We start from the raw sequence: 16314 nt of genomic DNA, 5'->3' as shown, positions 1-16314 counted from the left end.
TTAGGGAGTGTGCTTTGGCACACTCCTATTAGGGAGTGTGCTTTGGCACACTCCTATTAGGGAGTGTGCTTTGGCACACTCCTATTAGGGAGTGTGCTTTGGCACACTCCTATTAGGGAGTGTGCTTTGGCACACTCCTATTAGGGAGTGTGCTTTGGCACACTCCTATTAGGGAGTGTGCTTTGGCACACTCCTATTAGGGAGTGTGCTTTGGCACACTCCTATTAGGGAGTGTGCTTTGGCACACTCCTATTAGGGAGTGTGCTTTGGCACACTCCTATTACGGAGTGTGCTTTGGCACACTCCTATTACGGAGTGTGCTTTGGCACACTCCTATTACGGAGTGTGATTTGGCACACTCCTATTACGGAGTGTGCTTTGGCACACTCCTATTACGGAGTGTGCTTTGGCACACTCCTATTACGGAGTGTGCTTTGGCACACTCCTATTACGGAGTGTGCTTTGGCACACTCCTATTACGGAGTGTGCTTTGGCACACTCCTATTACGGAGTGTGCTTTGGCACACTCCTATTACGGAGTGTGCTTTGGCACACTCCTATTACGGAGTGTGCTTTGGCACACTCCTATTACGGAGTGTGCTTTGGCACACTCCTATTACGGAGTGTGCTTTGGCACACTCCTATTACGGAGTGTGCTTTGGCACACTCCTATTACGGAGTGTGCTTTGGCACACTCCTATTACGGAGTGTGCTTTGGCACACTCCTATTACGGAGTGTGCTTTGGCACACTCCTATTACGGAGTGTGCTTTGGCACACTCCTATTACGGAGTGTGCTTTGGCACACTCCTATTACGGAGTGTGCTTTGGCACACTCCTATTACGGAGTGTGCTTTGGCACACTCCTATTACGGAGTGTGCTTTGGCACACTCCTATTACGGAGTGTGCTTTGGCACACTCCTATTACGGAGTGTGCTTTGGCACACTCCTATTACGGAGTGTGCTTTGGCACACTCCTATTACGGAGTGTGCTTTGGCACACTCCTATTACGGAGTGTGCTTTGGCACACTCCTATTACGGAGTGTGCTTTGGCACACTCCTATTACGGAGTGTGCTTTGGCACACTCCTATTACGGAGTGTGCTTTGGCACACTCCTATTACGGAGTGTGCTTTGGCACACTCCTATTACGGAGTGTGCTTTGGCACACTCCTATTACGGAGTGTGCTTTGGCACACTCCTATTACGGAGTGTGCTTTGGCACACTCCTATTACGGAGTGTGCTTTGGCACACTCCTATTACGGAGTGTGCTTTGGCACACTCCTATTACGGAGTGTGCTTTGGCACACTCCTATTACGGAGTGTGCTTTGGCACACTCCTATTACGGATTGTGCTTTGGCACACTCCTATTACGGATTGTGCTTTGGCACACTCCTATTACGGATTGTGCTTTGGCACACTCCTATTACGGAGTGTGCTTTGGCACACTCCTATTACGGAGTGTGCTTTGGCACACTCCTATTACGGAGTGTGCTTTGGCACACTCATATTACGGAGTGTGCTTTGGCACACTCCTATTACAGAGTGTGCTTTGGCACACTCCTATTACAGAGTGTGCTTTGTCACAGTGGTCCTGGCAATTTCACACAGCAAGCTGTCCCAAGAAACTTTGCATGAGAGAATCTCTGTATGTCATACAGAACTTCACACTACATGGGGCCCATCATGCAGTGTGAAGTGTGAGTGGTGTTTTAATTGGGGCATAATTGGAAATTTGGATTGCATAGATTCATTGATTTTGTATTAGAGTGAGAAGAGACAAAACACAAAAAACAAACAAGAACAAGAATTTGGGAAATAGGAAAACAAAAAAAGTTCAGGGGGATTCCCTCTTGAGTTCTTCCCAAGACAATACCTTGCTTGGCTTCACAAGGTCCGCCTGGAAGTCAACCCAGGGGACTGCCGGGATATCATTTGAAGATAGGGCAGAGAGGAAGTCAAGTTTGATGGCCATAGCCAGCTCGTTGATAGGGGGGGGGAGCGGCTTCTTCCATGCTGTTGACTATCAGCGCTTGGAGTCGGCACCAGAAGGGTACAAGTGGCATAGCGCCTCAAAAATTTACCAGATCAACTGCAAGGCAAATGCCCAGGAGAAAAGTTGCTGGATTGTTCACAGGGGAAGTGACCAGGACACTGCGAGCCTGAGTCTCTATAGTGACAGCAGGACACAAGAAAATGGGGGGAAATATTTGGATTTCTTTGGATAAAGAAAATACTAATATAAGAGATAGAGAGAAACTGAGCAGATTCAAGATAAGCAGATATTCAAGGTTATTCTTGAAAAGTTTCACAGAACTAAGAGTGTTTTTTATTGCTCAGAGAGTGGTCTATCTGAAAAACACAGAGACATGAGAAATAAAGAAAAACAATTTTGTACCTAAGAGCGGATTGGTGGCCGTCCTTGGTATAGATGATAAAAGTAAAAATAACTGCTAGGCAGCTTAAGTCGCACAGTGGCGATGATGACAAGTACGTCTGATAGATTGAGTGGCAACTGCGTTCGACGGCAGTGATTTGACTTCCAATGACGGAGCTATTAAGAGAAAGTTCCTCTTACATCAACTCAGGCGGCGTTGCGCTCAACACTAGCCGATCCGAGCTAGGAGGGTGCGGGAGCTGTCAGTATCTGCTGTGCAAAAAAGCCAACAGTCAGCCTCTGACAACCCTAAGTTAGGAACTGCAGCGCAGGACTTACCTCCTTTGGAGTGGGTAGTGATCCTGTCGCTGAGTCTGGAACCGTTACGGTCTGCGCTGGCGTTGGACGTTATTCCACTGTGATAGGAGTGAAGATCCTGTCAGTCTAACTGTCCTAGCTGAGACGAACCCAGCATCCCTGCTTACCTGATTGGTGTTTGGGTTTGCTTGGGTTGCTTGGGCACTTCGTCTGTTGATGACGTGGCTGAAAAATAGAAGAGCAGGGTTTCAGCTTTCCGCTTGAACCAACTGCATGAGAGCTGCATGCATATGCATGAGCCTGTGGATTGCGCGGACTCACAGATCCCCCTTGTGGGGTTAGGGTTCATGTCCTTGCGCTTCCTGAGCTGGGAGACCAAGCCTGAGTCTTGACAGCCCACTGTGCTTCAAGCCGGGAGGTTTGGAGCAATTTCGGAAGACGGTTTGATGCCGATGACTTCCTGTGCTCTGCAACTCGGCCCACCGATTTGGTTAAGAAATTGGCCGCATTTGCTTCAGAGCGTATGTAGCTCAGTTGGATTAAGCGACGGACTACAAGTTCTCAAAAAAAGTGAAGCCTTATCGCCATGTGTTTTGTGCAAAAACTGTTTTGTGACGTTTCGCTCTTGGCCAAGTCAATAGCGCCTCTGTTGTCCACCGTGACTTGAATGTCTTGCGGGTTGTTGCGGATTTTCAATTCTGAGATGAGATTCGATAGCCAAGCTAGCTCTCTGCTAAGATCGGAAAGGGCTTTATACTCCGCCTCAGTTGTTGACAAGGACACTGTAGCCTGCGTTGAAGACTTCCGGGCAAGCAGATGCGTTCCCGCCATGATTGCAAAATCCGTTGATGAGCGCCTGGTATCAGGACAATTCCCCAGTCCGCGTCAACAAATGCTCTGATTGCGGGATCACTGTTTTTGTGATACATTAGGCCAAGCGTTCTGGTGCCGGAGAGATAGCAATACACCTGGACAGCTGCGTGGTCGTGTTGCATACCGGGGTTTTTTGAGGTATTGCAAGAGTGAGCTAACTGCGTAGGCGATTTGGGGTTGGGTCAAGACACTAAGGTAATTGAGTGAACCTATGAGGGCACAATAGTTCACGCTTGTTTTGCGGAAGTCCGCTAGCTCTTGCTGAGTGGCCTTCTTTAAGTAAGCCTTTGGGTTTAGCGGGCAGGAAGCTTGGTGGAGCTTATCAAAGCCGAATTCAACCAACTTCCGATCAATAAACTGGGATTGATTGATGTGGAGGCCTTCAGTAGTTTCCTCGATATCCGGGACTGATGTGGATGTGCTTGCAGGGTTCTGACGTGTTCCGGCCATAGGGATCCGCTCTTGATTCGTGAGAATGAGATTGTTGGGTTCTGCAATCGAGACTGTAAATCTGAAAAGTTTCACAGAACTAAGAGTGTTTTTTATTTCTCAGAGAGTGGTCTATCTGACAAACACAGAGACATGAGAAATAAAGAAAAACAATTTTGTACCTAAGAGCGGATTGGTGGCCGTCCTTGGTATAGATGATAAAAGTAAAAATAACTGCTAGGCAGCTTAAGTCGCACAGTGGCGATGATGACGAGTACGTCTGATAGATTGAGTGGCAACTGCGTTCGACGGCAGTGATTTGACTTCCAATGACGGAGCTATTAAGAGAAAGTTCCTCTTACATCAACTCAGGCGGCGTTGCGCTCAACACTAGCCAATCCGAGCTAGGAGGGTGCGGGAGCTGTCAGTATCTGCTGTGCAAAAAAGCCAACAGTCAGCCTCTGACAACCCTAAGTTAGGAACTGCAGCGCAGGACTTACCTCCTTTGGAGTGGGTAGTGATCCTGTCGCTGAGTCTGGAACCGTTACGGTCTGCGCTGGCGTTGGACGTTATTCCACTGTGATAGGAGTGAAGATCCTGTCAGTCTAACTGTCCTAGCTGAGACGAACCCAGCATCCCTGCTTACCTGATTGGTGTTTGGGTTTGCTTGGGTTGCTTGGGCACTTCGTCTGTTGATGACGTGGCTGAAAAATAGAAGAGCAGGGTTTCAGCTTTCCGCTTGAACCAACTGCCTGAGAGCTGCATGCATATGCATGAGCCTGTGGGTTGCGCAGACTCGCCAATCCCCCTTGTGGGGTTAGGGTTCATGTCCTTGCGCTTCCTGAGCTCGGAGACCAAGCCTGAGTCTTGAAAATTCTGGTGACTACTAACTTCCACTGGCAATGCTACCTCCTTAAGGGAGTGCTGCCAAGCTGTGCTAGAGAGTGCTACAGCCTCCTCTCACCAAACAAACGTGGAGGGCTTCTGGATTAGACAAGTTTAATCCAGCCACAATCTTTTAGCTTCCTTCTGGATAGTCAAGGTTCTTTAAAGTGAAACCTATGTGGTTTGTTTCTTACAAAAACCACAGGAAAAGAAGGATATAAATCAGCAAAATCCTTTGGTTGATGATATCAAAACAGGTAAAGACCTGTGATCAAAGATGGGGCAAAGGCCAGCAAAAGAAGAGCAATCAAGCAGACACAGAGTTTTACCTCTGAGATAAACAAGGTTCAGTGAAAGAGGTTACTTACTGTCAATATCCTAGGCGCCTGTGAAGGTAGGTATACTGGGAGCGTGGTAATCTCTTTGGTGGTTATCCTAGGGTTATCTGGGGTGTGGTTCTGGTGTGCTGAAGTCTGTAGATCCTCCTCAGGCAAGGAGGATACTGACTTCAAAAATTTTCACAGTTTGCTTATGTAATTACATATGTGAATGTGGTTTGGCGCGCCTGGTAGCGCTTACACGTCACAACTGTGCATGCGTGCCACAACTCAAGAACTCAGGGAAGGAGTAGAGTTACAAACAAATGGTAAGATGTAACTAAGGTTAAAATTGCATGGAGAAACACAATATGAAGTCAAAACAAGGTTATCTCTTAAGATGAAAAAGATATGAAGTGATTCATATGTAAAAAGGTAGAAAAGGCAGCTTTTAGGTCAGCTGTGTTGACTCTAAGGCTGAAAGCCACAGACACCTGTTTTCAGATCATGTTAGTTATTGGCGCAGAAAGAAGAGAAAAAACCAGACTTACCAAAGAGTATGAATGAGGCAAGAAGTTGGAATGGTGTTCTCTTGCTGATTCCCGTGAAGAAGCTCAAGACTTCTTTGCCGGAAGCTCCAAATTTTCAAAAGAGAGATACAATCTTCTGAGTCTGGCCGAACTTGTCGCGGAAAGCTTGGAGAGCTTTTCTCAAGCAGTTGGGGTGGATCCGGCAAAGAGGGCCTTGTTGACAACCTTTGCCCTGTCCTTTCGCTGAGTCGGCTGAGGGTTGACAAAACTGTTGAGCATTGCCTGAAACCTAGTTTGGGCTTTGTTTGGCAGCTCGACAGATTAGTTCCAGATCCTCGGGAGGTCAAGGGAGTCGGGCAAATATGGTTTGACAGAGGTGGGGAGAAAAATGGCAGGGATGTCTGAATGAGATGGAGTCAGCATCGTGAAATTCATGTCAGAGTTGTTCAATTTCCGCCATGCAATCTCCAAAGCTAGATGAGTCCTGCAGGGCAAGGAATAGGGTACCCAGCGTTGGGCTATCCGGATCAGTAGAGGTGCGTCGCATCGCCATCATGTTCTCAAGGAGTTGGTCAGACCCCATCTGCGCAATATGGGTGGAGGCGAAGTGGCCCGCGTGGCGGGAGAAGAGGTTGGACAACTCCAGGTGCCCCAAAATGAACCCATCAATCTGGACTTCCGGAGCAGCTGGGGCGCGCGCGGCAAAAGAAGCAAATAACTGTATATGCAAATGAAGTATGTCAATCAGCTGACATCATACCTGTAGCTGGAGAGAAACCACGTCATACCTTGTGTAGCATACCGTCCATAAATGACCGGTGCAAGTGCAACATCTGGATGAAGCCAAAAGCCTCTGAGGCCTCTCCTGCAGTGAGAGGCGTGGTGGGCGGCGGTCTAGGTGGAGACAGCGAGGGCGTTCGGATGGCAGGTGCCGACGAGGACAGCAATTGGATGGCAAGTGCGGCCACCAAGAGCGCTTGAGTAGCAGGGGAAAGGCAGGAAGTGCGAGATTCATGGTGTTCTTTGGAGTTGGCGACGGTTGGAGCTTTTGCTGCTTGTCTGCCAGCTTTGATCCACCAACTTTGCAGGGTTGACCATCCTTGCTGGGTCTACCGCGTCCTTGTTTAGGCTTGGGCTCGGCAGGGTCAGTGGGGGTAACCTTGGTCCGTTTCGCTGGGGGATGGTCAACGGGATTGGCGGTGGCTTGGCAAGTGGAAGTGGAAGCTGTACGGGTGGTAGTGATGGTAGTGAGACTAGTGTTAGCCAAATCCATTTTCTGTAGTTGTATGTAATAAGGGTGAAGTGAGGGGAGATGGTGTGGGCGGGAAAAGGGCAGCAGCTGGTGCAGAAGAAAGTGTGTGTGCAGGGAACAAGTTGCAACTGGTCTACACTTGAAATAGGTACATGTACGCAACGCGTGCAAGAAGGGACTGCGTTTGAGGTTGTCTTGCTGTCAGGTTGTGTGGATGAGGTGGGATACCTGCGCGTGGGCGTGTTGCGTAGGTTATAACCCCAAGGGCCATGGGGCTTGGGCGTATGTGATTGTATTTGGGACATGGGGTGGCTGTGGTGGCGAAGAGAAATACTGGTCTCAGCAAATGCTATGGACGGGAGATGCGGGCTTGCAAGGGCAGAATCTCCTATTACGGAGTGTGCTTTGGCACACTCCTATTACGGAGTGTGCTTTGGCACACTCCTATTACGGAGTGTGCTTTGGCACACTCCTATTACGGAGTGTGCTTTGGCACACTCCTATTACGGAGTGTGCTTTGGCACACTCCTATTACGGAGTGTGCTTTGGCACACTCCTATTACGGAGTGTGCTTTGGCACACTCCTATTACGGAGTGTGCTTTGGCACACTCCTATTACGGAGTGTGCTTTGGCACACTCCTATTACGGAGTGTGCTTTGGCACACTCCTATTACGGAGTGTGCTTTGGCACACTCCTATTACGGAGTGTGCTTTGGCACACTCCTATTACGGAGTGTGCTTTGGCACACTCCTATTACGGAGTGTGCTTTGGCACACTCCTATTACGGAGTGTGCTTTGGCACACTCCTATTACGGAGTGTGCTTTGGCACACTCCTATTACGGAGTGTGCTTTGGCACACTCCTATTACGGAGTGTGCTTTGGCACACTCCTATTACGGAGTGTGCTTTGGCACACTCCTATTACGGAGTGTGCTTTGGCACACTCCTATTACGGAGTGTGCTTTGGCACACTCCTATTACGGAGTGTGCTTTGGCACACAACCCCAATCAACCCTGCCACGAACCATATCTTTGCCACATCTCCAAACTTACATCTGATTTCTCCAGGCCTTGATGAAACGTGGAAATGAAAACAGCCAAAAAAGAGAAGCAGTGATGTTTCCAATCTCAAGCACCAAACAGTTGAAAAATATCAGGTGTGATTGCAATATTTCTTTTTCTTTCCAATTCTTCATGACAACTAACAATTTTGTTGATTTCCCCCCCTTGTTTCCTATCCTCAGGCAACAAAATACTCTCAACACTGGAGGTACTTGCGGATCAAGCCGGTAACCTACCACTTCACCTCTCATTTCAATTGTAAACCAAGACTTGTGCCGCACTCCCAGCCGATTTGGGCCCATACTGGTCCTTGGGATGTATTTGGAAAAAGTCAGACAGTTGCGCCTTCAAACTCATCAGGCATTGGATTTCTCCAAAGAATTCACCCAAGGAATATGTTGGTGCATCAACATTTCCCAATTTACCTCCCCACAACACTTGACTTACATACCAACATGCAAAATTTCCAACGGAATTCAGCTCCAAGCCAGCTTCATGCTTCAAATTGATGTTTGCAGCACGCAATTTCAAATCTGATCACCAAAATAATTGGATGAAACGACTTAGGACTTGTACAAAACCATACAAGACTCACTCAGCAGATGTTCATATCAAGGTAGCGCACATCACTCACAACAAATTGATTGCCTTACGCAAACAAATGCTCAATCTTGTCTCAGCTCAATCAAGTCCTAGCTTGCCTGATTCCACTTTGACTCCAACAACAAATTTGTATTTGGTAACAGAGGATCTCAAGAAATTCTTGTATACCCCCCCAGGTGGGCATAGCGAGTCTTATATCAAAATCAATGCCGACGTGCTGGACCACAATCCCAATATATTCCATTTTTAATGGTCAGCTGGCCACATAATTGTGGTCACTGGAATGGAAAAGCGGTTGAAGATTAAATGGGAACCTTCTTATTTTTCTTGTCTTCATGGTGATGAAGGTTGCCAGGTGATAAATTCTAACTTGGCTTCCCAAGCACCGGAGGAGTGGATGGTGAAAAATTTCTTCAGAGAATTTGTAAAGGCACCCAACAAAAATCAGGTTGCATGGAAGCTCAAGGATTGGCCGCCAGAAGCCAACTTCAAGTCAGAATTCAAACCACTCTTCAATGACTTTCAACAAGCAGTACCCATGCCAGATTTCACCATGCGCAATGGAATCCGTAATATTGCTGCACACTTTCCCGTGAATGCCAATACACCTGATCTGTTGAGTTGATTTTTTTTTCTGCAGACAACCTAGTATTCTTTTACCATTTCCTTCCCATCTACTCACACACTCATCATATTTTTCAAAAAACATATGGTGATACAAAATAGCGGACCAAAGGTTAGTCCAATTTCCAACTCCACTTATGTCACCCAAAAGCTAACACATCTTGTGTGAAATAGATGTACATAGCTATGAAAAACTCTGATAAAGCTTGTCAGGCGTGGTGATGCCAAGAGTATATGTACTCCTCTAGCTACACCAGCGACTGCGCAGCGGTGCAGTGGTGCGCGCGGTAAAAAGGTGAAAGATAACTTTAAATTTATTTTGATGAAAACAAAAAGGGGTTTAACGGAGGGGCCAGGAGCGCCTGGGGTGTTTGAGTGCCCTCTGAAAGTCTTACAGGATCTGCGCACGGGTGCGCAGAGGTTTTTTAAAGCCTGTGACGTCTGGGGCCCAGTTAAGGGGGTATTTAGAACGTAGAAAACGTTCCCAGGAGGAGGATTTGGAATATAATCATGGTAGAAAAAGGAAATAGCAGACTTACTTGTGAGGAGGGTCCGCAAAAAAAGACAACAGATGACTCAATGAACCAAAATCAGAGCAATAACAGGCAGGCGAACTGGTTGGGTAGACTAGGGCGGGGCTGGTATGGCGACAAAGTGGTTGGTATGAATCTGCGGAGGCTTTTACTCACTCAAAAGCCTCCCTTTATGTGATCTTGCTGTGACTGGTGGGGTCACCTTTTTGTTTTGCAAATTCCTTGCGGCTTCTTGGCCGCGGGAAAGACTGGTTCTGACAGGAGTGATCATATGTTCTATTCACATCACTCCTGTTCATCTTACTCAACAACAAGTGGTGCTCTTCCTCGGTCTGACAAAGAGTTCTACTCCTTGTGTTGTTTTTTGGTTGTTCATCTTTGGCCAGGGTAGAAGCAGTAGTTTACTTCTTTGCTACTCTCCTCCAGCCGTTTCCAATCAAACTTTCAATTTTTGTTTGTTTAGTTCAAGAATTGCAAACCCATTCTCTTGGCCTGAGAACGGGTTTTGAACATAGATATGTTCCTTCTCTGGCCGATTCTTCCGGCAGGAGTTCTGTCAATGTCTCCTCAACTCTATTCTGCAGTCAAGGGGATGCATAATGAATATTATTTTGAGCAGCGCTCTGCACAGCACTTAATATTCAATAATAAATGTATTTTTCTCTTTTATGCGCGGCGCTCTGTGCTGCTACTAATGATACAAAAAGGTATTGTATATTGTTTTTGTCTTTACTCTTTTTAGTGTGACTATGTACATATAATACAAATAGTTAGCCGGGCTCTAACTTCTTGTAGTAGCCCGACTGACAAAGCTGTATCTCATGGCTCAACTGTGTTTGTATCCATCTTGCTCCTGTCTCACTTCAATGGAAACTGATTTCATTCTCATGAATTCCTCTAGTCTTCATATGGATACATCTGGTAAGCATTTTTTTCTGCCCCTCCCCCCCCCCTCCACAAAAAAAAAGGGGGCAGGCTAAATCCACACCAAAAAATTACTACATCCACTCCAAAAATGGAGTGAACAGTAGTCCACTCCAACTTTCATTGGAGTGAACCATAGTCTACTCCAAATTTTGTTGGAGTGAACAAAATTACACTCCAAAAAAGCATGTTTTTTGGAGTGTAGCCATGATGCACTCCAAAAAGTTTGGAGTAAACCCAATTCCACTCCAAAAATATTTTCTCCAAGGTAAAATGATTCATTTTTTTGGAGTGCACAGATTTTTACTCCAAATTTATTGGAGTGGTTTTCAACAGTATTGCAGTAAAATAAGTCAGGGTTCTTAAAGAGGAATCAAACCTTATGTCAGCATCATATGTGTATTTAAAATACATCAAAAATTATGTATGTAAAATGTTTTCAGTTTCTACAATGACTAAAACCTGAACCAGAAATAAATTAAAGGGGATTAAATTTGGTTGGTTCATGTCACCTGCCTACTACTTCCAAGGCTGAAACGCTGCGCTGCGCTACAAAAAAGCGGTCTTTTAGCGCAGCGCAGCGGGGAACCGCTGCGCGGTCAGCCCAAAAAGCGGTAGCGCAGCGCCCGTCCCGCTGCGCTACCGCTGAAAATAGCGGGGCCCCGCTTTTTTCCCGACCCAAAAAGCGGTAGCGCAGCGGGCGGGGCCACTCCTTTCAGCGCCGCGCAGCGGCCACCAAAACAGCTGCGCTTTGCGCTGCGCTGCGCTTTTTTGGCTGGCAGCGGGGGAGCGCTACGCGGCCAGCTCAAAAAGCGGTAGCGCAGCGAAGGTTCCGCTGCGCTACCGCTGAAAGTAGCGGGTCCCTGCTTCTTGCCAGACCCAAAAAGCGGTAGCGCAGCGGGCGGGGCCGCTACTTTCAGCGCAGCGCAGCGGCCACAAAAACCGCTGCGCTTCACGCTGCGCTGCGCTTTTTGAAGCGCAGCGCTTTCACCCTTGCTACTGCCCTAAGGTTTTCCTGGTACTCCACCCCAAGAACTTGGAATATACATTTTTCAAAATTACATGCAAGTTTCAATTGTACAGATTTAAAATTGCATTTTTTTAAATTTGAGAAACCTTAGGGCCTGTACCATGGGCCTCAATTTTAGAAAACTTCAACTTTTTTTGCCCTGTACACAAAAATTGAAAACTAGCGGAGGATTCAAAAGTTGAAATTCTTCACATTTGGGCTCAAGCCTACATTTTGGCCAGGCTCAGTTTTTGTCCCAAGAAATTTTGAGGCAAATAAATTTGGAAAATTTCAATTTTCATGCTCTATGGTACAGGCCCTTAATCCACTCCAATAAATTTGGAATGAACATCTGTGCACTCCAAAATAAAAAATGAAAAAAATGTTGCTTGGAAAAAATATTTTTGGAGTGGAATTGGGTTTACTCCAAAATTTTTGGAGTGCATCATGGTTACACTCCAAAAAACAGGCTTTTTTGGAGTGTAATTTTGTTCACTCCAACAAAATTTGGAGTAGACTATGGTTCACTCCAATGAAAGTTGGAGTGGACTACTGTTCACTCCATTTTTGGAGTGGATGAAGTAATTTTTTGGTGTGCATTTAGCCTGCCCCAAAAAAAAACCTTTGCCTACATGATCAAGCTAATGTCTTTGTCATAATCTCATATACCTAGATGCAGTCAACATCCAGACTTATGCACGGCATGGAGAAATTTGTGTAGGTCCTTTTCTATTCTCCCAGAGGCCTCTGAAAGTGTGTGACACATATTAACACAATTACATATACAGGCTGTCTGGCATCTTTATCATGCCAATGATTCTAATGCTCTACGAGAATTTCTGTACACACATCAAGCCAAGGAGAATAGTATCACAGTTGAGGATGCCAAACGCAGGAGGAATGATCCAATCCACATGTTTGTTTACTTATTCTTACTCTCCTTGCTTGCTGCTTTTGTTGACAAGTGATTTCAAAACTGCAGTTCAAGCACCTTTTTAGATCCTGATATGAGGCATTCATTGAGGGAGAAACATGGTGTGAAGGGCTGGGAGGTCAAGCAGGTTAGTAATTTGTTGCTCCCAGGGTGTGTCTATCCCCTTTTCCAGCCTACAAAGAGAACAAAGAGAAGCCATCATCTGACACCATGTTTTTGTGAGATCTAGGGCCCTGGTGAAGCTGTGTTCATCCCGGCCCTTACTGCACATCAGGTCTGCAACTTGGCCAATTGCATCATAGTGGCCAGTAAGTATGATTTCTAAATTCACAGTGCTTTGAAAAGAAGATTCTACATTCAGTGCTTTGAAAAGGAGAACTGATCTCCTTGGATTTATTTCTTGATTAGCTGATTTTGTCTCACCTCAAATCTTCCATTGCAAGATGCATCAAGTTAGAGGAGGAGTATGGAATTCCCAATCGTGAATTTTCATCCCCTTTCATGCACAATCAACTTCAACTCAAACAAATGCTCCTATAGTAAGCTGGTTTTGAATGTGTCATTTTTACCTGGCAATAAATTTAAAAGGGCTGGTTTTTGTTTGGTGCCCACCTAGCGCATTCATGTCTACTGGGCAAGATGTGCAATGCTTCAAAACTAAAACCCTGGTTGACACTGATGTTGAATGAAATCTTTGACACTTATGTTGAATGAAATCTTTTCTAGCCCATTTTATCTACTGTCCTTTTCAATTTCTTCCAGAAATTACAATGATATGTTTACCACAAACTCACAATCTCATGGCATACAAATGGCAAATTCTTGGAGAAAAACAGATGTGAAAAATTGTCCAATTATATTCAGAAGGATGTGGCATGAGCAGCCTGAGTTTTCCTAGTTGATTTGTTAGTGTTCTACATATTTTCAATGAGGTTGGGTGATGTCTCTTCTTATGGTTTATCTGGTTTGAGGTTGATATTCTAAGACGGATAGAAAAGAGGATGAGTTATACGTTCAAATGGATGAAATGATGAAGGGATGGAAGGATTCATGCCCCCCTTGGGGCCATAAGATTGTTAATTTTCAGTATTTGAAGATAAGGATGATGATTTTTCTATATAAAAGTCACCAGGGGTGATTTTGGCGCACTCTCCAGAGAGTGCCATACCGTACCCTTTTTCCGGAACTGTGCTGGATGCTTTTGGTGAAATTAGTGTAAGAAATAATGAACAATGCTTGAACTCATCCACAACCGTTCTGAAACTGATCCTGGATTCATCCATAAATCATCAAGAATTCATGCAGAACTCAACTGGAACTCAATCAGAACACAGCTGAAACAACCAAGACACACTGGCCGCAATTAAATCATAACTCAATTTGACCTGTTTGTTGATTGTGATGATTTCTTGGGATTCAATTCATATTATTCACATGCTCATGAGGGTGTTCACTGTTTTCACTTTGCTAATTTCTCCCTCATGTGCGCTTGTAAAATGTTGTTACAAATTGTAGGCTGGGCCTCTTTCAGATCAACAACACATACACACCGGTTAGAATGATGTAAAAGGCCCACCTGAATTGTCATATTTCCCTAAATAAAGGCAGGTATCATCTATAATTGAGCCAAAAAAAGGATGAAAATAAGGTGAAAGTATGTGTCAAGTCAAGCTTGGAGTTTTGTTGTTCAGCTAGACAACCTGGATTCTTAACACATATAAGATTGTGATTTGTTTTTATGGTTTTTTGTTTTTCAATGTCTCCATGCACATGCATGTGAGCTGTTTTCCATTTTTACAATGTCACCTTTGTGTACGCGCGTACATTGTGGTGACAGATCACCAGAGGGGCCTTTCACAACTCCATGACAATTAAAAACTGGTCAGAAAGCCATTAAAGCCCCAGCTAGTCACATTTATGTTGTGTGAAACCCCTTGCACATAGAGAAATTGATCAACACTAGAGGCCAAAGTGGCTACGCCGCTGCAGGATGTAAGCCTCTCATGGCATGAAATCTGAATCCCACTGCAGAAAATAATTCCTAAATCAACAGCAATCATATTTTAAGCAATGGAATAAAGTATACTGTTCAGGACTGCCCTTGCTCTGGAAAATAAAATTACAAAAATGATCACAAATTCAATCACATAGAATTTCATGTTTCCCTTCACACATCAGGAGTGGCAATATTCTATTTCTGGAAGAAAATAATTGAACTTTTGTCAATTGAGCACCACTTGTCATTTGAGGAGATCAGCCTCAGGTCAATTGAGCAATTGAGGATAGTTATTAAGCAGTTCAAGGCGGCTACGCCACAGCAATTTCAGGTTTATACTTCTAAACCCCTGCCATGGAACCCCCCCCCCCCCCCCTCTCCCTCCATCTGTCTCCCACACTAAAAAGGGGGTTGTTTTGGTTGCAACCCCGGCCCACAAATACCTTAAAGCAAAGGGATAGTGCATTGGTGGGCCCTGTCAACATCATTTTGGTCTGGGAGACTGATATTAAATTGGTCACCCCCTGTTGACCTTATTGTGGGGGGTTGTAACCAATAAAACCCGTTCGGCAGTGCCACCCCCCCCCTGCTCCACTTCCCCCAACACCACCAGCCTGGAACTTCCATTCAGTTTGGCCCAACAACACACTTAACAGTCTTTCCACTTCTCTTCCAAACATGACTCTGACCAATTAGGGTCAAACCAATTCATCCTGCTCATTCAAGCTAAATTATCCAAATTTATCCACCCGCTTGGATGTTTTTGCCATGTCAATGGATTTGATTTCACAAACAATCTGTTGAGTTTTTGGCCTCTGCCTCCTTTTTCTGCCTTCTGCCTGTCCTTGCTCACCCCATTTCAAGATTTCCTCAGATCCTAGTCTGTCTCACCTATATTCTCTCATATCTAATGGTCTGTATGTTATGATTGGTCATGTATGCATCTTCCTGCCTTGTAGTATTTGTACCCTGGTAAGATAAGATAGTAAAATTTTCTTGATACCTCTTATCCTCTGATGTGTGTTAGAGATTGCCCGTGGGTACCCGTGGGGGGTACCCGGTATCCGTGGGCGGGTACCCGCCAGCCCTTGGCGGGTACCCGCCCGCGGGTGCCGTGTGCGGATCCGGGTATTTATGTAAATTTTGGATGGCGGGTACCCGTCCAGGTACCCGCTGCAAAAGGTCTGGAGACGAGCAGTCGCGGACGACCTTTTGCAGCGCGATCATGGCCCCCGCTAACCTAACCCTCTTGGTGTCCAGCACATGCTGGACGCCAAGGGCATACACTCTTGATGTCCGGCACAGAGCGGACAGCGGGATATGCCCTCTCGATGTCCGGTATGTGCTGGACACCAAGGGGGCATACACTCTCGATGTCCGGCACACAGCGGACATCGGGAGGGTGTATGTATGCCCTCTTGATGTCCGGTATGTGCTGGACACCGAGAGGGCATCCACTCTCGATGTCCGGCCCAGACCAGACATCAAGAATTCACACGCAGACATACCCTTTCGATATCCGGCCCAGACCGGGCACCGAGAGGGTATATGTATACACCCTCGATGACGGTCTATGCCGGCTTCGAGGGTGGTGTAAACTCTCGATGACCGGCTAAGACCAGACATTGGGAGGGTATGCACACA

The 16314-nt window shown here is 45.9% G+C and overlaps 3 protein-coding genes across 3 annotated transcripts in view; 1 reads left to right on the top strand and 2 right to left on the bottom strand.

Annotated features, from left to right (window-relative positions):
• Nucleotides 1–1839: 1839 nt before the first annotated feature.
• On the bottom strand, nucleotides 1840–2068 carry PtA15_4A606 (uncharacterized protein; the record flags this gene model as incomplete). Its single annotated transcript, XM_053168508.1, has 2 exons — nucleotides 1840–2025; nucleotides 2060–2068. The coding sequence occupies 2 exons, from the start codon at nucleotides 2066–2068 to the stop codon at nucleotides 1840–1842; spliced, it is 195 nt and encodes a 64-aa protein (XP_053019710.1).
• Nucleotides 2069–6167: 4099 nt separating this feature from the next.
• Nucleotides 6168–7004, bottom strand: PtA15_4A605 (uncharacterized protein; the record flags this gene model as incomplete). Its single annotated transcript, XM_053168507.1, has 3 exons — nucleotides 6168–6418; nucleotides 6534–6707; nucleotides 6827–7004. The coding sequence occupies 3 exons, from the start codon at nucleotides 7002–7004 to the stop codon at nucleotides 6168–6170; spliced, it is 603 nt and encodes a 200-aa protein (XP_053019709.1).
• Nucleotides 7005–12413: 5409 nt separating this feature from the next.
• The window catches only part of PtA15_4A604 (uncharacterized protein), a gene marked incomplete at both ends in the record, with an annotated part of 28896 nt that continues 24995 nt past the window's right edge, over nucleotides 12414–16314 (top strand). The window contains 4 exons of the mRNA XM_053168506.1: nucleotides 12414–12455; nucleotides 12529–12656; nucleotides 12723–12801; nucleotides 12904–12982. Coding sequence (XP_053019708.1) covers nucleotides 12414–12455; nucleotides 12529–12656; nucleotides 12723–12801; nucleotides 12904–12982 — 328 coding nt within the window. The remainder of the gene's footprint in view (nucleotides 12456–12528; nucleotides 12657–12722; nucleotides 12802–12903; nucleotides 12983–16314) is intronic.

Source organism: Puccinia triticina, chromosome 4A, assembly GCF_026914185.1.
Source record: "Puccinia triticina chromosome 4A, complete sequence".
Classification (NCBI taxonomy): Eukaryota; Fungi; Basidiomycota; class Pucciniomycetes; order Pucciniales; family Pucciniaceae; genus Puccinia; species Puccinia triticina.
This window is presented reverse-complemented; position numbering and strand designations above follow the sequence as displayed.